Source organism: Anolis sagrei, chromosome 4, assembly GCF_037176765.1.
Source record: "Anolis sagrei isolate rAnoSag1 chromosome 4, rAnoSag1.mat, whole genome shotgun sequence".
NCBI lineage: Eukaryota > Metazoa > Chordata > Lepidosauria > Squamata > Dactyloidae > Anolis > Anolis sagrei.
In genome coordinates, this window is record NC_090024.1 from 5,857,345 (window position 1) to 5,882,504 (window position 25,160).

The window sequence follows — 25,160 nt, forward strand, 5'->3', positions numbered from 1 at the left end:
CACAGCTGATAAATCATCAGCAACTGTAAGATCTATCAATTGAAAGGTTGCAAGTTCGAAGCCCTGGGTCGGCATGAGTGGCTGACCGTCAACCCTGCTCACTGTTTACCTAAGCAGTTCGAAAACAGCTTTAGCTGTAATGAGAGAAATTAGATACCTCTAGAAGTGGGGGAGGTGTTTTACGCCATAAAGATAAATATCAGAAAATGTTGGAATGAGGAAGTCCTGATGGCTCTTTGTAATAGAAGATGGAGCAACAGCACCCCCTGTGGACTCGAGCCCAACCGTCCATGGCATTGAAACAACACCTCCTTCTGTTCCGTTTGTCTGTGTAATGTCTATACAAATGGCATTGAATGTTTGCTGTGTATGTGTACTTGTGATCTGCCCTGAGTCCCCTTTGGGGTGAGAAGGGCGGAATATATATATATATATATATATATATATATATATATAAAGTGTATATTTCAAGTAGTTGGCAATTTATTTATTCATTTATAACCCCCCTTTCTCTACCCCAAGGGGGACTCAAGGTGGCTTGCAATTGTACCACCATGGTGCTTTAAAACATACAAACATTAAACACATAAATTACAAATTAAACATAATAATCAAAGTTTAAAAATACATTCAATAAATCATGTCATCCAACATGCTACACATTCTATTATTTCCCTGGGAAATGTTACCATCATAGTGATAATATAGAGTAAGTTGTGTAGTTGCTTTCTCTCTCTCTCTCTCTCTCTCTTATGTTTTGGTCAGTTATTTACAGTATTTATATTCCGCCCTTCTTACCTCGTAGGGGACTCAGGGCTGATTACAATGCACATTTACATGGCAAACATTCAATGCCAATTGGACATACAACATATATAGACAGACACAGAGGCAATTTAACATTTCAGCTTTTTCTGGCTTCATGGCACGGAAAGAACTTACCCAGCTCAGTGGGCTCCTGGGAGATCAGGTTCTTAGGGTGAAAGCGCCTGTCCGGCTGGCACGCCTCCAGCTTCACAAAGAGCCCCCGCTTCGGGGGGCAGAGGAAGTAGCGAACGCCCTCAAACTCGCCATCTGAAACTCCTTTCTCTTCATCCTGTGAGGAAATGCGACATTTCTGAGACTGTCAGCAACACAAGGATGGAGATTCTCTCTAAGAAGAGCTCGCCCAAACAAATAATTTCTTATTGTTCAAGACAGCATGCTTTCAAGTGAGACACGACTCATACTGTGGCTGAACGTCAAGGGTGAATTTAGGTCAGAGGAAAGTGAGTAACAGAGATGAGTGTGCATCAGGCCACAGACTGCACCTAAATTGTGCTGGTAGCACGATTGGTTAATCAGGTGCAATACATCACTGCGGATCAAAAGGTGGCAAGTTCAAAGCCCAAGTCGGGGTTGAGCGCCTGACTGTTAATAGTTGTTAAAAAAATAGCTGTTAAAAAAAAAGAAATGCCCAGCTCACTGTCGACCTAAGCAGTTCAAAAATGGCTGTGAGTAGAAAAATTAGGGACCACTTAAAGCAGGGAGACTAACTTATGATACCATAAAAATGCTGGAGACCAAGGAGGAAATACTACGATCAAAAAGGCTCGGCGTCGTAGTGGATGAAGCGACAGCTTCCCCTGTGGCCGAATCGAGCAACCTCGAGCAACATGGCCTCAGTCTGTCTGTATGTTTTGTATGTCAAAAACGGCATTGAATGTTTGCCGTGTATATGTGTATTGTTGTTGGGAATCAGCCTGTGTTTGTGTTTCAGGATCCTGATGTGGGAAATGATGAGGGAAATGATGGTGCCGAGGCTGAGATGGTTTGGTCAATGATTTTCAGGCAGATAATGACAGAGAGGCCCCAGTGCAAAGGGCAGTTTCTCATGAGAATATCCCTGCTGGGCCTAGCAATGATGGTTCACTCCCTCTCTCTGTGAGCTCTCAAGATTTGGGTTTGGAAAAGAATCTGACACCTGGGAATTTTAATGAGCAGCTAGATAAGGAGCTGAAGAACAGGCGGTTGGAGATTAGCCAGGATCAACAGCAAACTCAGTGTTTACGTATTTTTATCACACTTAAGAGTTAAAAGGGGCTAAGTCGTTATGTGGGCTACTAACGCTGACACCCTTCACAGCACTCCACTGTCCTGTTGCTCTCAAACTGCCTGGAAAAATGGAGCTGAAGGACATCAAAAGCACAAAAGCTGAGAACTCTTAGCATCACTTACCAGCTCTATCCCAGCCATTTTCTGCTGAGTTTTGGGCAGGCAGCCAATCCAGCGGATTGTTCCTGTGACTGGGTTCCCCTTCTCTAAATTAATCTGAACCACGGAGTTGATGCTGAGCGGTGGCTTGCTTTCCTTCTCCTCTCCACTCTCACTCCCCTTCCGCTTTAGCTGTTCTTGAAAAGGCCCAAAATCGGTGTCTAACTCAAGCCCTGGAAAGCAAAACATTACTATTATTTCTTTATTTATTTACAGCATTTATAGTCTGCACTTCTCACCTCGAAGGGGACTCAGGACAGATCATAGAACGCATACATGGAAAACATTCAATGCTGTTAAACAGCCAGGACAGACAACAGAAAGAGGTATTATGTCAGCTTTGGTGTTCTGGAGGTTGTGTTCGATTCCAGTCACAGAAGGGTGCTATCTCTCCATCCTCTATGACAGGGATCCCCAAACTTTTTAAAGAGGGTCACAGTCCCTCAAACTGTTGGAGGGCCGAAATATCTATATATGTGTGTGTGTGTGTGTGTGTGTGTGTATATATATAAATATATATATATATAATGAATGAATTCCTATGCACACTGCACATATCTTATTTGCAGTGCAAAAACGGCTCTGGCCCAGTTTACCTGTCCGAACGGATTCTCCCCTATGAGCCATCAAGGCTACTAAGATCTTCCGGGGGGGCCCTGCTCTCGGTCCCACCACCCTCACAATCACGGTTGGTGGGGACGAGAGACAGGGCCTTCTCGGTGGTGGCTCCCTGGCTTTGGAACTCCCTCCCACTAGAGGTTAGATCTGCCCCCTCCCTCCTGACGTTCAGGAAATCGTTAAAAACATGGCTCTGGAATGCGGCATTCAAAGACTGAACCTGGAACCTTCCCTTGTGATGGATTATGATGAACTGCGAATATGAATATGATTATGATCATGACTGGATTGACGATTTGGCGTAGGAAACTGTAATGATGTAATGATGAGGTTTTATTGTACTGAGTTGTACTATTTTAATATGTAATGAGTTGTATTTGCTGTTTTATCTGATTGTATTTGATATGTACTGTAAACCGACCTGAGTCCCTCGTCGAGGTTGAGAAGGCCGGTATAGAAATCCTCTAAATAAAATAAATAAATAAATAAATAAAAACACTAAAAAAATACACTAATTAAAATGAATAACAATTTTAACAAATATAAACTTATTAGTATTTCAATGGGAAGTGTGAGCCTGCTTTTAGGATTGTTGTTGTGTGTTTTCAAGTAGTTTCAGATTTAGGTTGACCCTGAGCAAGGGCCGGGTAAATTACCTTGGAGGGCCGCATCCAGCCCCCGGGCCTTAGTTTGAGGACCCCTGCTCTATGACAAAGAACCTTGATCACAGACTTTCTCCTTCCTTTGACATATGGCATTTTTCTGGTATTTCTTTTATGGTGCCCTAAAATACCTCCCTGCTTAAACAGTGCCTAATTTCTCTACTCGCAGCTCATAACTATTTTCGAACTGCTTTGGTCGACAGTAAGCTGGGCTGAAGGTCAAGTGCTCACCGCAACCCGAGCTTCAAACTGTCAACCTTTCGATTGGTAAGTCTATCTGTAACCAGTTCGAATAGTGGTCCTCGTCCCCCACCCTCCAAAATTGGTCTGCTGTTGCTTTTGATGCTTGTTATTATTATGCTGTTCTTTATGCTGTTTTGATTTGTTATTGTTTTGCTTTTAATTGTATTTTGCTTTGGGCTTGGCCCCATGTAAGTTGCCACAAGTCCCTCCAGGGAAATGGAGGCGGGGTAGAAAAATAAACAACAACAACAACTTCTCCTTCTTCTCCTTCTTAGTTGTATTCTGGCTCGTGATTAACCAGCTGTGCTAAAGCCCGGCCCATGCATTTTGCAAATCATAAACACCGCAATTATTCTACCCTATGCCATTTATTGCCTTCTTATTGAAGGCTCCAAGTGGGAGCCTGGGGTGGAAGTAGGGCTGAGTTAGGAGAAGGAACTACTAGTTTATTACTCCCTTCAACAACGTGAGACACATCAGGGACATTGGGATCGTTAGCCTGCTCCTGCTAAGCCTAAGGAACCATTAGATGAATTAAAGAATCTCCAGAATCTGAAAGGAATAAAAGACTCCACTTCTGTACAAGATGCTTATAATTTTGCAAAACCTCAATGGCAAAGTATTAGCTGTGTTGCAGCTGATACTGAGGGTCCGGTAATTGCAACTGATGTTTACTATTAAGTTAATTTATTTATCATGTCATCAGCAGCCATTGTATTACAATTCTAACAGAGCAAAACAAACATAGAGATTAAAAAGAAAAAAGAAAGAAAGAAAGAAAAAACCACACAGATTTTGCAAATTTGGTTAAATGTCCTTTGACCAGTATCTGGCCACTTGGAGTGCCTCTGGGGTTGCCGCAAGAAGGTCCTCCATCGTGCATGTGGCAGGGCTCAGGGTGCATTGCAGCAGGTGGTCAGTGGTTTGTTCTTTTCCGCACTCGCATGCTGAGGATTCCACCCTGTAGCCCCATTTCTTAAGATTGGCTCTGCATCTCGTGGTGCCAGAGCGCAGTCTGTTCAGCGCCTTCCAAGTCGCCCAGTCTTCTGTGTGCCCAGGGGGGAGTCTCTCATCTGGTATCACCCATGAATTGAGGTGCTGGGTTTGGGCCTGCCACTTTTGGACTCTCGCTTGCTGGGGTGTTCCAGCGAGTGTCTCTGTAGATCTAAGAAAACTATGTCTTGATTTAAGTCGTTGACGTGCTGGCTGATACCCAAACAGGGGATGAGCTGGAGATGTCTCTGCCTTGGTCCTTTCACTATTGGCGGCTACTTCCCGGCGGATGTCAGGTGGTGCAATACCGGCTAAGCAGTGCAATTTCTCCAGTGGTGTGGGGCGCAGACACCCCGTGATAATGCGGCATGTCTCATTAAGAGCCACATCTACTGTTTTAGTGTGGTGAGATGTGTTCCACACTGGGCATGCATACTCAGCAGCAGAGTAGCATAGCGCAAGGGCAGATGTCTTCGCTGTGTCTGGTTGTGATCCCCAGGTTGTGCCAGTCAGCTTTCGTATGATGTTGTTTCTAGCGCCCACTTTTTGTTTGATGTTCAGGCAGTGCTTCTTGTAGGTCAGAGCACGGTCCAAAGTGACTCCCAGGTATTTGGGTGTGTTGCAATGCTCCAGTGGGATTCCTTCCCAGGTAATCCTCAGAGCTCGGGATGCTTGTCTGTTCTTAAGGTGAAAGGCGCATGTCTGTGTTTTAGATGGATTAGGGATCAGTTGGTTTTCCCTGTAATAGGCAGTAAGAGCACCTAGAGCTTCGGAGAGCTTCTGTTCTACCATCTCAAAGCTCCCTGCTTGAGCAGTAATGGCACGATCATCAGCATAGATGAAACTCTCTGTCCCTTCTGGCAGTGGCTGGTCATTTGTGTAGATGTTGAACATGGATGGAGCAAGCACGCTCCCCTGAGGCAGGCCGTTCTTCTGTTTCCGCCATCTGCTTCTCTGGCCCTGGAACTCAACAAAAAAGCTCATGTAGCAGGTTTCCTATGAGGCGGGTGAGGTGGTCGTCCTTTGTGATATTATACATTTTTCTCAGGAGGAGGCGGTGGTTCACAGTATCATAGGCTGCTGATTATTTAATCATAGGCTGCTGATATTAAGCTAAGAAGAGCCACTAATACACTTGGTCACAATACAAAATCATGGAGATGTTTGGAAAGATTGGCAGCTGAAAAACTTTGCTGAAATATATCAGAAAGACTTGTGAAATTCTGCAAACTACTGTACCTAGACTTGAGTATAAGTCTAGAAAAATTAGGGGGAAAACTGAGCTGATTCATCCACAAGTCAATGTGAGTACAGTGTCTTAACTCCTTTACCACACTGCCCTGACTAATCCAGATGGAAATAAAGGATCTATGACTCAGTCTGCTGGACCGGTAGACATACATGGTGACTATCATGGAAAAGTAGACTAAAATAGCCCAGACATCAACGTAAGGCAAGTTTGTAGAAGCAAAATGCAGGTAGCATGTTTTCTCAGAGGTTTGAAAGAGGAACATGCTATAAGTTATATGTTTAGGGCAGTGTTTCTCAACCTGGAGGTTGGGACTCCTGGGGGGGGGGGGTCACAAGGGGGTGTCAGAGGGGTCGCCAGAGAGCATCAGAAAACACTGTATTTTCTGTTGGTAAGGGTGCTTCTGTGTGGGAAGTATCCGCTGGAAGGTAGCAGCCAATAGTGAAAGGACCAAGGCAGAGACATCTCCAGCTCATGCCCTGTTTGGGTATCAGCCAGCACATCAATGACTTAAATCTAGAAATAGTTTTCTAAGATCTACAGAGACACTTGCTGGAACACCTCAGCAAGCAAGAGTCCAAAAGTGGCAGGCTCAAACCCAGAACCTCAACCAATGGCTGATACCAAATGAGAGACTCCCCCCTGGGCACACAGAGGACTGGGCGACCTGGAAGGCGCTGAACAGACTGCGCTCTGGCACTACGAGATGCAAAGCCAACCTTAAGAAACGGGGCCACAAAGTGGAATCCTCGACATGCGAGTGTGGAGAAGAGCAAACCACTGACCAGCTGCTGCAATCCACCCTGAGTCCCGCCACATGCACCATGGAGGACCTTCTTGCAGCAACACCAGAGGCACTCAAAGTGGCCAGATACTGGTCAAAGGACATTTAATCAACTACCAAACTCACAAGTTTTGTATTTTGTTTGTTTGTTTGCTTTGTTCTGTTAGAAATGTAATATAATGGACAGGTTGCTCTGACACGACAAATAAATAAATAATGTGTGGCAAGTTTGGTCCAATTCTATCATTGGTGGGGTTCAGAATGCTCTTTGATTGTAGGTCAACTATACATCTCAGCAACTGCAACTCCCAAATGACAAGGTCTATTTCCCCCAAACTCCACCAGTATTCACATATGGGCATATTGTGTATTCGTGCCAAGTTTGGTCCAGATCCATCATTGTTTGAGTCCACAGTTATCGCTGGATGTAGATGAACTACAACTCCAAAACTCAAGGTCAATGCCCACCAAACCCTTCTAGTATTTTCTGGAGGGTGGGCCCAAGTTTGCCCATGCCTGTTCTAGCCTCTAGGAAAGGGAACGCCCAAAGGCCCATTTACCTGGAGACAGCAGCTCATCTTTCACCACGTAATCCATGGGGATGTTTCGGAAATTGTCTGTTGACCCTACTTCTTCCTACGAACCGGAAAAGAAAAACCATTACAGGTCAAAGTAAAAAATTGTGGTGGTAAGGGACTCCCATCCATTTTTTATTACAGGTTACAATTTATTTATTATTTATTTATTTATTTACTCCTCTCAGCCCACAGGCGACTCGGAGCAGTTTACCGTCAACATCAAAGACATAAAATACAATTTAAATACAATCAATTTAAATATAAAACCAAGTAAAACAACCAATATCAATAAAAACATATATCAATTATTCTGATAGATATGGATAAAGACATAAAATACTAAGAAAGATCAGAAGGAAGTCAACACAATTTTTTTCTTTTTTTTCACCTGTTTTTAGACACTTTTTAAAAACTTTTTTATCCTTTCTTCTCCTTTCCCTGGTGTGACGATGTGTATTTTTATTCCTATGGTTATGTGTTGTTTAAACAGTAGTTAATAAATGGTAAGTATGTAGGATTATATTTTGTTAGAGATGGTGGCTGTTTGGCTTGAGCTGAGTTGCCATAGCAACAGGGGTGGAGCCAACTGTCACCTAACTGCACATCTGTTTGAAATAGGCAGTCTGTGACCGTTAGAGTTACAGAGAAGACTGAAATCTCTAGTGGAGATTCAGGAAATTAATTTGTGACCAAAAGGGTTACAGGAAAGGACCCGGTAGTGACAGAGCTACAGGGGGTGATTGATTCTTGGTTAAGAATCAAGGTTTGGCTGGGAGCCAATTCTGTTAAATAAGGCTTTTAGCTTATTTGTTTTATTAGGGCAGTTGTCCAGGAAAGATACGTCTGCTTACAGAAACCTCTTAAAGTCTGTACCTAAAGTTATTCATGAAACCTTACTATTGTAACCAACTAAGTTTGTGCCTCTTGTGAAGAAATATTGAATCTGTTATATTCTAATAAAACTTGTTACTGTTTTTTTTTTTTTTACAAGCCTTGCCTTTGTTACCTTTACTCCTAAGCCAAACAGCCTGCATAAGAAGCAAAACCAAACCAGGGACAGTAAACGCTACGCTATCAAATGAATAAATCCTTCTGTAATTAATAGTCCCTTTATAAACCAACTCTTAAGCGGACACTGATCATTGCCCAGATTTGGTGGCAGTAATTTTACGCTCCTTCACACCTGGATTTTCTTTTTTCCTACTACTTTCCTATCCATAAAATGTTCTCCCACTTTGGATGTAATCACTATATATTTTTTGGTTACTTCTCCTTCTTTCTATTTTTATGTATATTCTGAAAACCTCACTAATAATAAAAACATATATCAATTTGAGTCTCCTAGTTAAAAGCGTTATCCAATAACATCGTCGAGTCGTTCCGTTTTTCTCCATGTCTGTTATATTGTGTCTGCAAACGCTTGCTCAAAGAGCCACGTCTTGACCTGCTTTTGAAATGTTAAAAGGAAAGAGGCCGATCTAACATCCCTGGGGAGGATGTTCCATAGCCGAGGGGCCATCACCGAGAAGGCCCTGTCTCCCGTCCCCGCCAAACGTACTTGTGATGAAGGCGGGTGTAATAGATTCTAACCTTTGCCGACTAGGCCGAAGCCTGAGAGTCAGTAGGCTGGGTCTCCATTTTGGTGGGGAAGCTTAGAATAGCAGCCATCTTAGTATAGGCAAGGAGGCAAGGGGAGGAGTCAGCCAACTCCTGATTGGTTTAAGCACCAAGGGGAGGAGTCGGGTGAGAGTGAAAAAGGCTGTCACTTCTGGCAGGAGAGGAAGAAGGGTTCTGAGAGAACAGAGAGAAGGGTTCTGAGAGAACAGAGAGAGGGATTCCAAGAGAGACAGGGAAAGATTCCAACAGAGCAGGGAGTAGGATTTCAACAGAGAAGAAGTATTATAGGCAGGGAGAAGGAAGCTTTTGAGTGAGTTGATCTGATAGGGAATAAAGAAAGGGACAAGGGCTTCAGTAAAACTAGACTAGGAGGGTCAGTGAGAAGACTTGTCAGCTTGTATTAAGGAGAAAATACAAGTAGGCTTATTGCCCTATAGTGGGGAGTAGACTAGAGGAAGTCTGGTTACTCTGTAAGACAGCCAAGGTGACTGATCTTAGAAACACACTGTTTCAGAGGGTTGAATAGTATGAAGTAGGTAACTCACTTCAAATAAAAGCTACTCCTTCTGTAGAAACCTTATGTCTAGTATGCCTGAGCCTCAGTAATAAAAATACGCGTGTGTACCTCTCATTTTATGAGTTGTCATCTTCTTAAAGTTCAATAAACCTGTTATTCGTTCATCGTTAACTGATCTCTGTCTCGGTCTGTCCTACTTAGTGAAACCAAGTCAGCCTGAACATCCTTATAGTCCAGTGGGCAAGCAACAGAGTCTTAAAAGAAGAGCCAGAAGCCAGCTGCACCACAATCACTCTTGATCCTTGAACTCTCAGTGTCTGACCACTGGACTGAACCCTTTGACTATGGTGTTATCTTGAACCTGCAACAGTGTTTGCTGTCAGTTTTTGTTTTATATTCTTTGGCTCAATGCTATCTTTATGTTTTGGACTATTAAAACAGCCAGAAAGTAAGTGCTGTTTTAATTAAACTGTTTAACTCCAACTGGGAGTTTGGTTCATCTCTGCCAAATAATGGCAGAGCCCTGGCAATGAGACAGGAAACAAGGGCTGGTGATAAAGCTTCAGTGGAAATACCTTTTTCCCTCCATGATCAAACTTAGAGAAGTTAATTTCCCTTCCTTGGGGTAGATTCCCCTCACTTCCTTTTGTTTCACCCCCATTTGTATCTCAAAGCTGGGTGTAAGTGGAACGATTGTAACCCAGAGACTGCCTGTATAAACAATATTAGCACCAGTCTTAAAGAAACTGCATTGACCAGCAAGCAGGTTTCCAGTTCGAATTCAAGATACCGGTAATAATGTTTAAAACAGTAAATGGTGTGGGACCTCAGTGCAAAAAATAATTCCTCACTTTATATACATATGTTGGGGATCTACATTCAGGTATGGGCAAACTTTGCCCATCCAGGTGTTTTGGACTTTAACTCCCACAATTCCTAACAGCCAGTAGTGTTGGGGTTCAGCCTGTGTGTGAACCTGAACCTGATTCTCTGATTATATTCCTTGATGCCAATGTAGATGTCAATGTGAATTCTGAGGCCAATTTAGATGATGATAGTTTGAGTAGTGAAAATCCTACAGCCTTGGAAAGTGAAAGTCAAAATTCCCATGAGAACATGCATTCCGAGCCGAGTGGAGAAGTTTCACTCCCTTTTCCTCCCAGCCTTAGTTCTCCAGAGAATCTGACACCTGGTCTGCCTAATGAGGATAGGCGGGGGCAGATTTGGCAGAACCGGGGAGAAGCACAAAGTTTAAGTAGGGCAGCTAGATTGAAAGAAATGCAAACAAAAACGTCAGGCGTGTCTCGTAATAGATTTCTCGGCCTTAAGTATGCCTGGCCTGAATGTAGGTTCAGACCAGGCATCGTTCCAGATTCATGTGCAAGCTTTTGCAGGTCTCCTGATTCAAGTGGCCTTGTTCCTCGGAGGTTTTCTAGTTGTTCCAAGAACGGTTAGTGGATTGCTAACAGGTTCCAGGATTCAGCAGTTTTGCTGTGGGTTTTATGATCTTGTTTATGGACATTTCTTGTTGCTGATTTTTACTGTGACTATTTACCTTTGCATGTTTCCTCTATTTTGTATTAATCTTTCATCAATAAAAAAGGATTGTTTTCCTGAAGTCAAGTGTGGTGGATGGTTGTCTGAGGGTCCAGTTTCCTGCTCTGGGTTGCAACAGGTAGGCTGTTAGGAATTGTGGGAGTTGAAGTCCAAAACACCTGGTCAGCCAAAGTTTGCCCATTGGCACCAACTTTGGTTTCATTTTGGCACTGTCGCAACAAGGCTCTTTTATGAAAGCCTCTCAGAACAAACGATTCAAAAAGATGAAAAGACAAAGCTGAGGCACGCCTTACCGTACACACTTTAACCATCCAGGTGCTCCCCTCTTTGTATACATCCATGGCTATCCCGCGCGTGAAGGCGTCATCCACGTAGAAGCCAATGGCATCCCCCACTTTCACCGGCATCGCCTGAGCTTCATCCAATTTCTCTGCCTTTTCCGCCTTTTCATTTTCCAGACTTTGCAGAAACTGGAGTTTGTTAAACGGCACAAAAACGCCGCAATCCTGTTTACACTTGAAGTATCCCATCCCATTATAGGAACCATCGCAGTGGCCTTTGCCTTCCCCGTCACCCTGCCGAAGAAGCAGATACATTACATTAGATTTTGGGTCAAGAACTACCGTATATACTCTTGTATAAGCCGATTCGAATATAAGCCGAGACACCTAATTTTACCACAAAAACAACTGGGAAAATGTATTGACTCGAGTATAAGCCGAGGGTGGGAAATGCAGCAGCTATTAGTATATTTCAAAATAAAAATAGGTACCAATAAAATTATATTAATTTAGGCATTAGTAGGTTAAATGTTTTTGATTATTTACATAAAACTGTAATTCAAGATAAGACTGTCCAACTCTGATTAAACCATTATTCTAATCTTCTTCAATGTAAATATGCTTACATGTCCTCCAATAATAATAGAGTAAAATAATAATAATAATATTAATAATAATAGAGTAAAATAATGGAATGTAATAATAACAGTAATAATAGAATAAAATAATAAGTGTAATAATAAAAATACAGTAAAATAATAAATGTAACAATAATAGAGTAAAATAATAAATGTAATAATAATAATAAATAGAGTAAATTAATAGATGTAATAATAACAATACAGTAAAATAATAAATGTAACAATAACAATAATAGAGTAAAATAATAAATGTAACAATAATAATAAATAGAGTAAATTAATAGATGAAATAATAACAATACAGTAAAATAATAAATGTAACAATAACAATAATAGAGTAAAATAATAAATATAATAATAACAATAATCTATATAAATAAAAATGTAATGTCCGTTTGTGGGATTAACAGAACTCAAAAACCACTGGACGAATTGACACCAAATTTGGACACAAGACACCTAACAACCCAATCTATGTCCTTCATTCAAAAAAAAATGATTTGGTCATTTGGGAGTTGTAGTTGCTGGGATTTGTAGTTCACCTACAATCACAGAGCATTCTGAACCCCACCAACGATGGAATTGAGCCAAACTTGGCACACAGTTCTCCCATGACCAACAGAAAATACTGGAAGAGTTTGGTGGGCAGTGTCCTTTGGTTTTGGAGTTGTAGTTCACCTACATCCAAAGATCACTGTGGACTCAAACAATGATGGATCTGGACCAAACACTACACTAATACTCAATATGCCCAAATGTGAACACTGGTGGAGTTTGGGGAAAATAGAATCTTGACATTTGGGAGTTGTAGTTGCTGGGATTTATAGTTCACCTTCAATCACAGAACATTTTGAACCCCACCAATGAGAGAATTGGGCCAAACCCCCCACACAGAACCCCCATGACCACCAGAGTGGGCCACAGCAACGCGTGGCAGGGGACAGCTAGTAAAATAATAAATGTAATAATAATAACAACAAAGTAAAATAATAAATAACACTGACTCGAGTATAAGCCGGGGGAGACTTTTTCAGCCTTAAAAAGGACTGAAAAACTAGGCTTAGACTCGAGTATATATAGTAATTCAGGTTAGACTGGATAACATTGCTTCAGCTCAGGTTCGTTGTTGGTTTTTTATGCTGCAAACAGATTGATTTTGTCATTTGGGAGTTGTTGGTTTTGTCATTTGAGAGTTGTTGATTTTGTCATTTGGAAGTTGTTGGTTTTTTATGCTGCAAACAGATTTATTTTGTCATTTGAGAGTTGTCGTTGCTGGGATTTATAGTTCACCTACAATCAAAGAGCATTCTGAACCCCACCAACGATTGAATTGATCCAAACTTGGCACACAGTTCCCCAAGCAGGCAGGGCCTCTTGTTGCATATATCAACACACCAAACGTTACAGAACTAATGTGCAGAAGAAAATTCAGGAGTCATTCCATTAAAATTTCCACTAATAACATCACCACTGAAGGTGATGGCAAAAGAAATGAGCATAGCAAGTATGGAGAAAGCAATGCATCACACTGGAGAAATACGCTGATTTGACCTGCCTTCCTCACCAATGTTACACAACTCTAGAAAAAGTATAACTACTAGCTAGACGCATTGCCTGGATTGTGGCCAACTTTCACTTCTTGTTTTCTGATTCTACTGCTCCAATGGAATTTTTTTTCTGGAGTTAGTTCCCAGACCCATCATGCATCCTCTGCTTAATATAATTGTGTAAACCCAACTTCCATCCTTAATTCTTAAACAAACAGCGTCTTTAGGCAGCAAAATCAGAAGGAGCAGATTGTTGGGCATGTGGACTATTCTTTGAAGTAAAATAATATGGTTGCACTATTTACAACAATGGTTCCCAACCTTTTTTTGCCAGGGACCACCTGACCAAGGACCACTCTCCAACAATAGTACCAAAAGGGTTACGAATCAGTTTTTGGTCAACTTTAGATTCGGTTTGGGGTGCTGATTCAGAAAATTGCATTGGGTAGACCACATCAGCTCTAGTTTCTGATACAGAACATATGCCATGGTCAGCAAGAGGGAAGGAATGGCGGGCAGCGTGAAAGGAGTGGAAATAAAATTAAATTAAAAGGAAGGAGGCTCATGGACCAGATTTTTGTCCTCGCGGGCCACCACAGATTAAGAACCACTGATTTACAAGAAATCTTACATGAGGCTTCTCTCACACAGAGGTTTACCTCACACTTCTCAGGACAATCAGGGACCATTTGACCAGGGATCACTTTGACTGGAGACCACTCTCCAGCATTAGTACCAAAAGGGTTATAAACAAATACATAGTAGCTTTAGACGCAGCAGCCTTCACACTAGAGCTTTCTCACATGAGGCTTCTCTCACACAGAGGTTTACCTCACACTCCTCAAGACAACCAGAGACGATATGACCAGGGATCATTCTGACCGGGGACCACTCTCTAATATTAGAACCAAAAGGGTTACAAATCAATTTTTGGTCAACTTTAGATTGAGTTTGGGGTGCTGATTCAGAAAATTGCATTGGATAGACCACATCAGCTCTAGTTTCTGATACAGAACATGTTTCATGGTCACCAACAGGGTAGGAGTGGCAGACTGCATGAAAGGAGTGGGGGGAAAATATAATAAAATAAAGAGGAAGGAGGCTCATGGACCAGAGTTTCATCCTCACAGCCCACTGGTGGTCCACAGTCCACAGGTTAAGAACCACTGATTTACAAGAATATGATTTCCATAACACAAATAAAGAAAGACATAGTAGGCTTTACACGCAGCAGCCTTCACTCTAGAGCTTTCTCACATAAAGCTTCTCTCACACAGGTTTACCTCACACTCCTCAGGACAACTAGGGACGATTTGACCAGGGATCACTTTGACCAGGGACCACTATCCAACATTAGTACCAAAAGGGTTAAAAATCAACTTTAGATTGGGTTTGGGGTACTGATTCAGAAAATTAAATTGGATAGACCACATCAGTTCTAGTTTCTGATACAGAACATATTCCATGGTCAGCAACAGGGAAGAAGTGGCAGATAGCACGAAAGGAGTGGAAATAAAATAAAATAAAGAGGAAGGAGGCTCTTGGACCAGATTTTCATGGATCACTGGTGGTCCGCAGCCCACAGGTTAAGAACCGCTGATTTACAAGAATAAGATTTCCATAACACAAATAAACAAATACATAATAGCTTTACGCACAGCAGATTTCACTCTAGAGCTTCCTCACGTGAGGCTTCTCTCACACAGAGGATTACCTCACACTCCTCAGGACAACACTAGCTTTAGCCCACTAACTCTTAACAGGCTGTGGCCTATTCACTCTCCTCAGGGTGACACTAGCTTTGGCCCACTGACTCTAACAGGCTTCAGCCTATTAACTCTTTCAGTGCTTGACTATTCAAAAATACCTACTGGTAATTAATTTTTAACATTTCTGACACAGATTACCATGCTATAGCAGCTTATGATCCTGTAAGCAGCTTATGATACTGTAAACCACCGCCTCCTCCTGAGAAAAATGTATAATATCACAAAGGACGGCCACCTCACCCGCCTCATAGGAAACCTGCTACAAAACAGGAGCTTTTTTGTTGAGTTCCAGGGCTAAAGAAGCAGATGGCGGAAACAGAAGAACGGCCTGCCTCAGGGGAGCGTGCTTGCTCCATCCATGTTCAACATCTACAGAAATGACCAGCCACTGCCAGAAGGGACAGAGAGTTTCATCTATGCTGATAATCGTGCCATCACCGCTCAAGCAGGGAGCTTTGAGATGGTTGAATAGAAGCTCTCCAAAGCTATAGGTGCTCTTACTGAAGCCTCATGTGAGAAAACTCCAGTGTGAAGGCTGCTGTGTGTAAAGCCTACTATGTCTTTCTTTATTTGTGTTATGGAAATCATATTCTTGTAAATCAGTGGTTCTTAACCTGTGGACTGTGGACCACCAGTGGGCCGTGAGGATGAAACTCTGGTCCATGAGCCTCCTTCCTCTTTATTTTATTATATTTTTCCCCCACTCCTTTCATGCAGTCTGCCACTCCTACCCTGTTGGTGACCATGGAATATGTTCTGTATCGGAAACTAGAGCTGATGTAGTCTATCCAATGCAGGGAAAACCATCTGATCCCTAACTCATCTAAAACACAGACATGTGCCTTTCACTTTAAGAACAGACAAGCATCCCAAGCTCTGAGGATTACCTGGGAAGGAATCCCACTGGAGCATTGCAGCACACCCAAATACCTGGGAGTTACTCTGGACCGTGCTCTGACTTACAAGAAGCACTGCCTGAATATCAAGCAAAAAGTGGGTGCAAGAAACAATATCATACGAAAGCTGACTGGCACAACCTGGGGATCACAACCAGATACAGTGAAGACATCTGCCCTTGCGCTTTGCTACTCTGCTGCTGAGTACGCATGCCCAGTGTGGAGCACATCTCACCACACTAAAACAGTGGATGTGGCTCTTAATGAGATATGCCGCATTATCACAGGGTGTCTGCGCCCTACACCACTGGAGAAATTACACTGTTTAGCCGGTATTGCACCACCTGACATCCACTGGGAAGTAGCAGCCAATACTGAAAGGACCAAGGCAATGACATCCCCAGCTCATCAGCCAGCACGTCAACGACTTAAATCAAGAAATAGTTTTCTAAGATCTACAGAGACACTCGCTGGAACACCTCAGCAAGCGAGAGTCCAGAAGTGGCAGGCTCAAACCCAGAACCTCAATCCATGGCTGATACCAAATGAGAGACTCCCCCCTGGGCACTCAGAAGACTGGGCAACTTGGAAGGCGCTGAACAGATTGCGCTCTGGCACCACGAGATGCAGAGCCAATCTTAAGAAATGGGGCCACAAAGTGGAATCCACGACATGCGAGTGTGGAGAAGAGCAAACCACTGACCACCTGCTGCAATGCAACCTGAACCTTGCCACATGCACAATGGAGGACCTTCTTGCGGCAACACCAGAGGCACTCCAAGTGGCCAGATACTGGTCAAAGGACATTTAATCAACTACCAAGCTTGCAAACTTTGTGTTTTGTTTGTCTATTTGTTTGTTTTGTTCTGTTAGAAATGTAATACAATGGTATGGTTGCCCCTGACATGATAAATAAATAAATTTATTTATCTATTTTTCTCTTCTATGTTATATCCAGCTTCATAAGAGAAACATTCATAAACTTACAAAGCTTGCACGTTGCAGTTTGAACACTGGGTGGGCCAAAGAAAACAAATAATAGTTTGCTCATTTCCAAAAACATTTCAGCAATCCGATCTTCCATAATTACACCCTTTATTCCAAGATGAAAGCAACAAGGCAATGTTTTTTTTTCCTTCCACGAACAACATAGAACCACATCAAAGGATGGGAAAGATCTCCAAGCCTCAGGAATCCTGCCTTCCGAGACCTCCTCACCTGCAACTCTACTCCAAAGTAGACAGGGCAGTGTCCAAACGACGAAGGACTTCCATGAAGCTTCCCAATGTAGCAGATGGTGCCAGAGAAGGTCTGGTGGTTTAATTCTACCAAGACTTGCTGACCAAGCCTAGCGTTCATGGCAGCATCTAGAACGTGCTTCTGCAGAAAGCAGTTCAACCGTTCCTGAACGTTGGTGACAGCCAAAAGGTAATCAGCCATCTTCTCATTCAGAGGATGCAGCTTCTCAACATTCATTGTGACAACAGAGCCGTCTTCTTCCATGACGAACCTCCAAAAACGAGTAGATGCCAAGCCGATATACCGCAGGTAAGACAGCTCATCCACGTAGCACATGCTTCCTGCAGGAAATAGCTTACTGCCATAGGGTTCATCTTCAAGTAGGATATAAAAAATACTCTTATTCCTTTGTGGAGGCTGGCAGGAGGAGTACATGACTGCAGAATTCATCTTAAGCATTTCCTTCAGTCCTAAAACAAGCAAAATCCACAATTACAACTATTCCACCCTTTTAAACATAATATACCCTTCATCTAGGCCAGGCACAAATAGATGGGCTTTAGCATAGCTGGTTAATCACCAGCAGCAATAGATCTTACCAATCAAAACGTTGGCAGTTCAAAGCCCGGGTTGAAGTGAGCACCCAACCTTCATCCCACAAGGATCCATTATTTCCCCCATGCTATTCAACATTTACATGAAACCGCTGGGAGAGGTCATCCGGAGTTGTGGAGTACGGTGCCACTTCTACGCAGATGACGCCCAACTCCACTACTCTTTTCCACCTGAATCCAAGGAAGCTCCTCAGATACTGGACCAGTGCTGGCTGCTGTGACAATCTGGATGAGGACGAACAAGCTGAAGATCAATCCTGACAAGATGTCATATGTTCCATAGTTGATGGTGGTTGGTGGTGGTAGACCAGGCAATTGGTGATGGAAGGGTTAATGTAAGTCTTGGTTTTAAAGGGCTGAGTAGTTTGTAAGTAGCAGTTTACAGGTAAAAGCAATTAAGGGTGGAGGTATGCAGGGGATAGGTGGGTGCTACTGGATTTAAGGAGCTAACCTTGGGACTGATCTTCAGGAGAAAAGTATTGTCATATTTTGGTGGTGGATGCTGCTGGTTTTTCCCCCCAGGTCTGTTGGATTTTCGGTATCCTGACCTGTCTCCTGTAATCTTGGAACCTTGAACCTTTGGATTGGCTTTTAACTATGGTATAGACCTGGAGTCCTCAAACTAAGGCCTGAGGGCCAAATATGGCCCTCCAAGGCCATTTACCCAGCCCTCGCTCAGGGTCACCCTTAGTCGAAATGACTTGAAAGCACACAACAACAACACTCCTATCTCATCAGCCAAAACCAGGCCCACACTTCCCACTGAAATACTAATAAGTTTATATTTGTTAAAATTGTTCTTCATTTTAAGTATTGTATTGTTTCTAATTGTTGTTGCACTACAAATAAGATATGTGCAGTGTGCATAGGAATGCATTCATTTTTTTTTTTCAAATTATAATTTGGCCCTCCAACAATTTGAGGGACTGTGAGCTGGCCCTCTGTTTAAAAAGTTTGAGGACCCCTGGTATAGACTCTTGATCCCTGGACTTTGTTTACTGAACATTTGACCACTGGACATTTGACCCTTTGACTACGGTGTATCTTTTGCTTTCAGATTTTGTTTATTCTGTGGCTGACTGTTATATTTTGGTCTATTAAAACAGCCAGCAAGTAAGTGCTGTTTTAATTAAATTGTTTGATAAAACTGGGAGTTTGGTTCATCTCTACCTAAATAAAGCAGAGCCCTGGCAACGTGACAAAAGACAGAGGTCCTCCAGGTCAGTCGTACACCCAACCCAGGTATTATTGGGTGGCAACCTGTGCTGAATGGGGATGCACTCCCCCTGAAGTCATAGGTCCGCAGTTTGGGGTCCTCCTGGATTCAGCGCTGATGCTTGATGCGCAGGTGTTGGCAGTGGCTGGGAGAGCCTTCGCACAATTAAAACTTGTGCGCCAACTGCGACCATACCTCGTGAAGTGTGACTTGACCATGGTGGTCCATGTCTTAGATACCTCTCGACTGGATTACTGCAATGCGCTCTACGTGGGGCTTCCCTTGAAGACTGACCGGAAACTACAACTTGTCCCACACTCGGCGGCCAGATTAATAACGGGGGCCAATTACAGGGAGCAGACGACTCCTCTGTTTAAGGAGCTCCACAGGCTACCATTCATTTTCCGGTCCCAATTCAAGGTTCAGGTCATCACCTCATGTCCGAAGAGTTTCTCCTTCACAAATAATCTGCTCCATCTCTATCTCACCCCGTGATTTTAGTTTCGTAGATTTAGTATTTTATTCTGTACATGCGGCCTGCTCACTGTCACTGTCACAATCACTGTGTCATGATTGATTTTAATTTTATATTGTTCGTGAGTAGAGAAATTAGAATAAGGTGACCTTACGCATTGAACAGGACACTGACACATGTAGTATTGCAGTATCTAAAGTGTTTACTATACTATACACTCTTTATAACAACATTTATTATTTGTTTACATTATTATGGTTACTTCACAGAAGAAATCGCTTTAATAATTGCTGAATGGAGGAAGGCATAATACTAATTAGATCATTTGGCAAACTAGACTGATATCCATGAAATTCCCCCGGATACACTAAAATAACTAATTATTATTATTATTATTAGTGAGGCGCTTATTCCCATTCTAATATAATAATAAATATATATATGCATTACCAGTATATTAAATTAATATAATGCATAACATATAAAACTATAAACTACATATAAATTATAAATTATAATATGTTTGTAAGGTGCTTTAAGTCCCACTCTCATATAATAAATATAAATACATATCACCAGTGTATGAAATTAATATAATACATAACATATAAAACTATAAACTACCTATGAATTATAAATAATTATAATAGCAATATGTTTGTGAGATGCTTAAGTCCCATCGTAATATAGATATAAATATAAATATATATTACCAGTATATTAAATTAATATAATGCATAACATATAAAACTATAAACTACATATAAATTATAAATTATAATAATATATTTGTGAGGTGCTTTAAGTCCCATAATATATAAAATCAAAATAATATATAATACATTAAATACATACATTAAATTAATATAAACGATTAAATTATTAATTAATATAATACATAAATAATAAATATAATATATAATACATAACATATTAAATGAATATAATACACAATACATTAAAATAATATACTATATAACATATAAAATTAATATATATTAAATGAATATAATATATTAAATGAATATAATATATAAGGTGCATTATAGATAAATAAACATATAATATAAAATATATTAAATTAATATAATACACAATACATTAAAATAATATACTTTATAACATATAAAATAAATAATATATATTAAATTAATATAATACATTAGATTAGTACAATATATAAAATATTATATATTACCAGTGTATGAAATTAATATAATGCATAATATATAGAACTATAAACTACTTTTAAATTATATATAATAATAATATGTTTGTGAGGTGCTTTAAGTCCCATAATATATAAAATTAAAACAATATGATACATTAAATATACACATTAAATTATTAATTAATATAATACATAAATCATAAATATAAAATACACAATATATTAAATTAATATAATACACAAAACATAAAAATATATACCATATATTAAAATTAATAATATATTAAATTAATATAATACATTAAATTAATACAATATATAACATATTATATATTATCAGTGTATGAAATTAATATAATGCTTAATATATAAAACTATAAACTAACTATAAATTATATATAATAATAATATGTTTGTGAGGTGTTTTAAGTCCCATAATATATAAAATTAAAATAATATATGATACATTAAATTAATATAAATTATTAAATTACTAATAAATATAATACATAAATCATAAATATATAATATGTTACATTAATACAATACACAATACATTAATATAATATACTATATAATATCTAAAATTAATAATATATATTAAATTAATATAATACATTAAATTAATACAAAAGTCCCATAATATATAAAATTAAAATAATATATGATACATTAAATTAATATAAATTATTAAATTACTAATAAATATAATACATAAATCATAAATATATAATATGTTACATTAATACAATACACAATACATTAATATAATATACTATATAATATCTAAAATTAATAATATATATTAAATTAATATAATACATTAAATTAATACAAAATATAATTATAAAATTAATATAATATATTAAATGAAGATAATATATTATGTGTATTATAGATAAATAAATATATAATACATAGTATATTAAATTAATATAATACACAATACATTAAAATAATATACTACATAACATATGAAATTAATATAATACATTAAATTAATACGAATATGAAATTAATATAATACATTAAATGAATATAATAACATAATATATTACATTAATATAATACAAAATACATTAAAATAATATACTATATAATATATAAAATTAATAATATATATTAAATTAATACAATATATAAAATATTAAATTAATACAATATATAAATATAAAATGAATATAATATATTAAACTAATATAAAATATAATGTGTATTATATATAAATAATTGAAATAATTGAAACACAAGTTTCAAATGAAACGAAACCAATAGTAATAACACCAACCTGGGAAAGTACCTCCCGCCTCCTCCTCCTCCGACGCTTCGCCTCCTTCTGAACTAAAACCAGGAAGTGTCTAGGGAAAGCCCCCGCCCTCTAATGCCCTCAGCCAATCAACACCCAAAACGGAGTGATAGGCGTGCAAGAAGCTTTCCGTTTGTCCAACCGGAGAAGAGCAGAGGCGGGACCAACTCCCCTCCCCCTCCCCGCCTTCAGAAGAGTGTTTAGTTCGTACAAATGAACATGCGCATGCGCGAATAGGGAACTAGGCTTAGGAGCACGGTGCTTTCTGATTGGCCGGGCCTCCCCAAGAGCCCGCCTCTCTCCTTAGGAAGGAAGGCTTACTTGTTGCGCATGCGCAATCGAGAACTTGCTTGCTAAAGCAGCTACAGGTGATAAAAGACATTGCTATTATTATTTTCGTATTATTTATGCATTGTATTATTATAGTATAATATGTATTGTTGTATTATGTATTATTATATTGTAAAATGCACCATGCATTGTGTTATTATTGTATTATTATGCATTGTATTGCTATTGTATTAAGCATTGCATTGTCATAATATTATAATATGTATTATTTCTGCATTATTATGTATTATATGATGTGTTGTATTATGATATTATAATCTGTATTATTATTGCATTATTATGTATTGTATTATGACATATGTATTATTATTGTATTATTATGTATTGTGCTATAATATAATACTATAATATAATAATACAATTATATTATAATATATTAATATAATATATTATATGTATTATTGCATTATTATATTTTATTTATTTATTTATTATGATATATGTATTATTATTGCATTATTATGATTTGTATTATATTATAATGTATTATGATATTATATGTATTATTATTGCATTATTAGGTATTGTATTATGATATTATATTATATGTATTATTATTGCATTATTATGTATTGTATTATAATAATATAATATAATATAATAATTCAATTATATTATAATATATTAATATATTATAATTTTTTATTTATTTATTTTTGTCGTTTCAGGAGTCGCTCCTGTTGTGAGAGAATTGGCCGTCTGCAAGGACGTTGCCCAGGGGACGCCCGGATGATTTGATGTTTTTATCATCCTTGTGGGAGGCTTCTCTCATGTCCCCGCATGGGGAGCTGGAGCTGATAGAGGGAGCTCATCCGCCTCTGCCCGGATTCGAACCTGCGACCTGTCAGTCTTCAGTCCTGCCGGCACAGGGGTTTAACCCACTGTGCCACCGGGGGCTATTATAGTATAATGTATTATGATATTATATGTATTATTATTGCATTATTATGTATTGTATTATTATATTATTATTATATAATAATATAATTATATTATAATATATTAATATATTATATTATAATGTATTATGATATTACATATATGTATTATTGCATTATTATGTATTGTATTATTACATTATAATATAATATAATAATACAATTATATTATAATATATTAATTATATTATAATGTATTATATTATATGTATTATTGCATCATTATGAATTGTATTATATTATAATGTAGTATGTTATTATATGTATTATTATTGCATTATTATTTATTGTATAATTATATTATAATGTATTATGATATTATATGTATTATTATTGCATTGTTATGTATTGTGTTATTATATTATATTATAATATAATATAATAATACAATTATATTATATTGTATTATTATATGTATTAGTATTGCATTATGATATTATAATATATTATGATATTATATGTATTGTTGCATTATTATGTATTGCATTATTATTTTATAATGTATTATGATATTATATGTATTATTATTGCATTATTTACAGTATTTATATTCTTACTTACAGTATTTATATTCCGCCCTTCTCACCCTGCAGGGCACTCAAGGCGGATTACATTGCACATATACATGGCAAACATTCAATGCCATTAGACATACAACATATATAAACAGACACAGATGCAATTTCACATTCCAGCTTCATGAGGGTATGCTTAATTCCGGCTACAGGGGGAACTGCCGCTCACCGTCCACTTGTGACACTGCATCCATGATAGAGTATTTCCTCATTCTTACACACGCTGCTGGAAGGTTTTATGGCATCGTAAATTAGTTAAATTAGCCTCCTCCCATAAAGCAGTACCTAAAATTCCTACTTGACAGCTGCAACTGCCTTTCAGGCTGCATAGGTCAACAGCAAGCTAGACTATTAATGGTTGGGAGCCCACTCCAACCCAGGTTGGCTTTGAACTCATGACCTCTTGGTCATGTATTGTATTATTATAATACTATAATATTGTATTATTATGTATTGCATTGTTGTTATTATTACTGTTGTTGTTATTTGCTTTCCCCCTAAGTTTGAGATTCAAAGCAACTCAAAATTTAAATGAACAAAACAAAACTTACAGGTTTTCCAATTGTGATTTGTATTTAATGTCATGATGTACTTTGAATCTCGTTTAAGAGAGGAGAGCGGGATTTACAAATAAATATTATATAATATTTAGCAATAGAAATAATAATATTTATCAGTGTCAATGTTTATTTTACAAGTCAGAATTGTTGCCGCTGATGTTGTTGGGCTCCAGTTGGGAAAAAAAGGTGAGATATAAGTTGAATTAATTAAAAAATACATTCCCATGGTAGCACTGCTGAGCTGCTGAACTTGCATACTGAAAGGTTGCAGGTTTGAATCCAGGGAGCAGGGTAAGCTCCTGCTGTTAGCCCCAGCTTCTGCCAACCTAGCATTTTGAAAACATGCAAATGTGAGTAGATAAATAGGTAGGGCAGGTAACAGCGCTCCGTGCGGTCATGCTGGCCACATGACCTTGGAGGTGTCTATGGACAACGCTGGCTCATCAGCTTAGACGTGGAGATGAGCACCAACCTCTAGAGTCGGACACGACTAGACTTACCTACATTTTT

At 38.9% G+C, this 25,160-nt stretch overlaps 1 protein-coding gene across 1 annotated transcript in view; it reads right to left on the reverse strand.

The window, feature by feature from the left end:
- The window catches only part of LOC132775157 (ubiquitin carboxyl-terminal hydrolase CYLD-like), a 43,904-nt gene extending 21,653 nt beyond the window's left edge, over positions 1 to 22,251 (reverse strand). Inside the window, exons 1-6 of the mRNA XM_067467238.1 lie at positions 22,209 to 22,251; positions 17,424 to 17,914; positions 11,365 to 11,646; positions 7,363 to 7,438; positions 2,218 to 2,426; positions 943 to 1,096 (exon numbers count right to left, since the gene is read on the reverse strand). Of these exons, the coding sequence (XP_067323339.1) occupies positions 943 to 1,096; positions 2,218 to 2,426; positions 7,363 to 7,438; positions 11,365 to 11,646; positions 17,424 to 17,903 (1,201 nt within the window). The 5' untranslated portion in view covers positions 17,904 to 17,914; positions 22,209 to 22,251. The remainder of the gene's footprint in view (positions 1 to 942; positions 1,097 to 2,217; positions 2,427 to 7,362; positions 7,439 to 11,364; positions 11,647 to 17,423; positions 17,915 to 22,208) is intronic.
- Between the last annotated feature and the right edge of the window lie 2,909 nt (positions 22,252 to 25,160).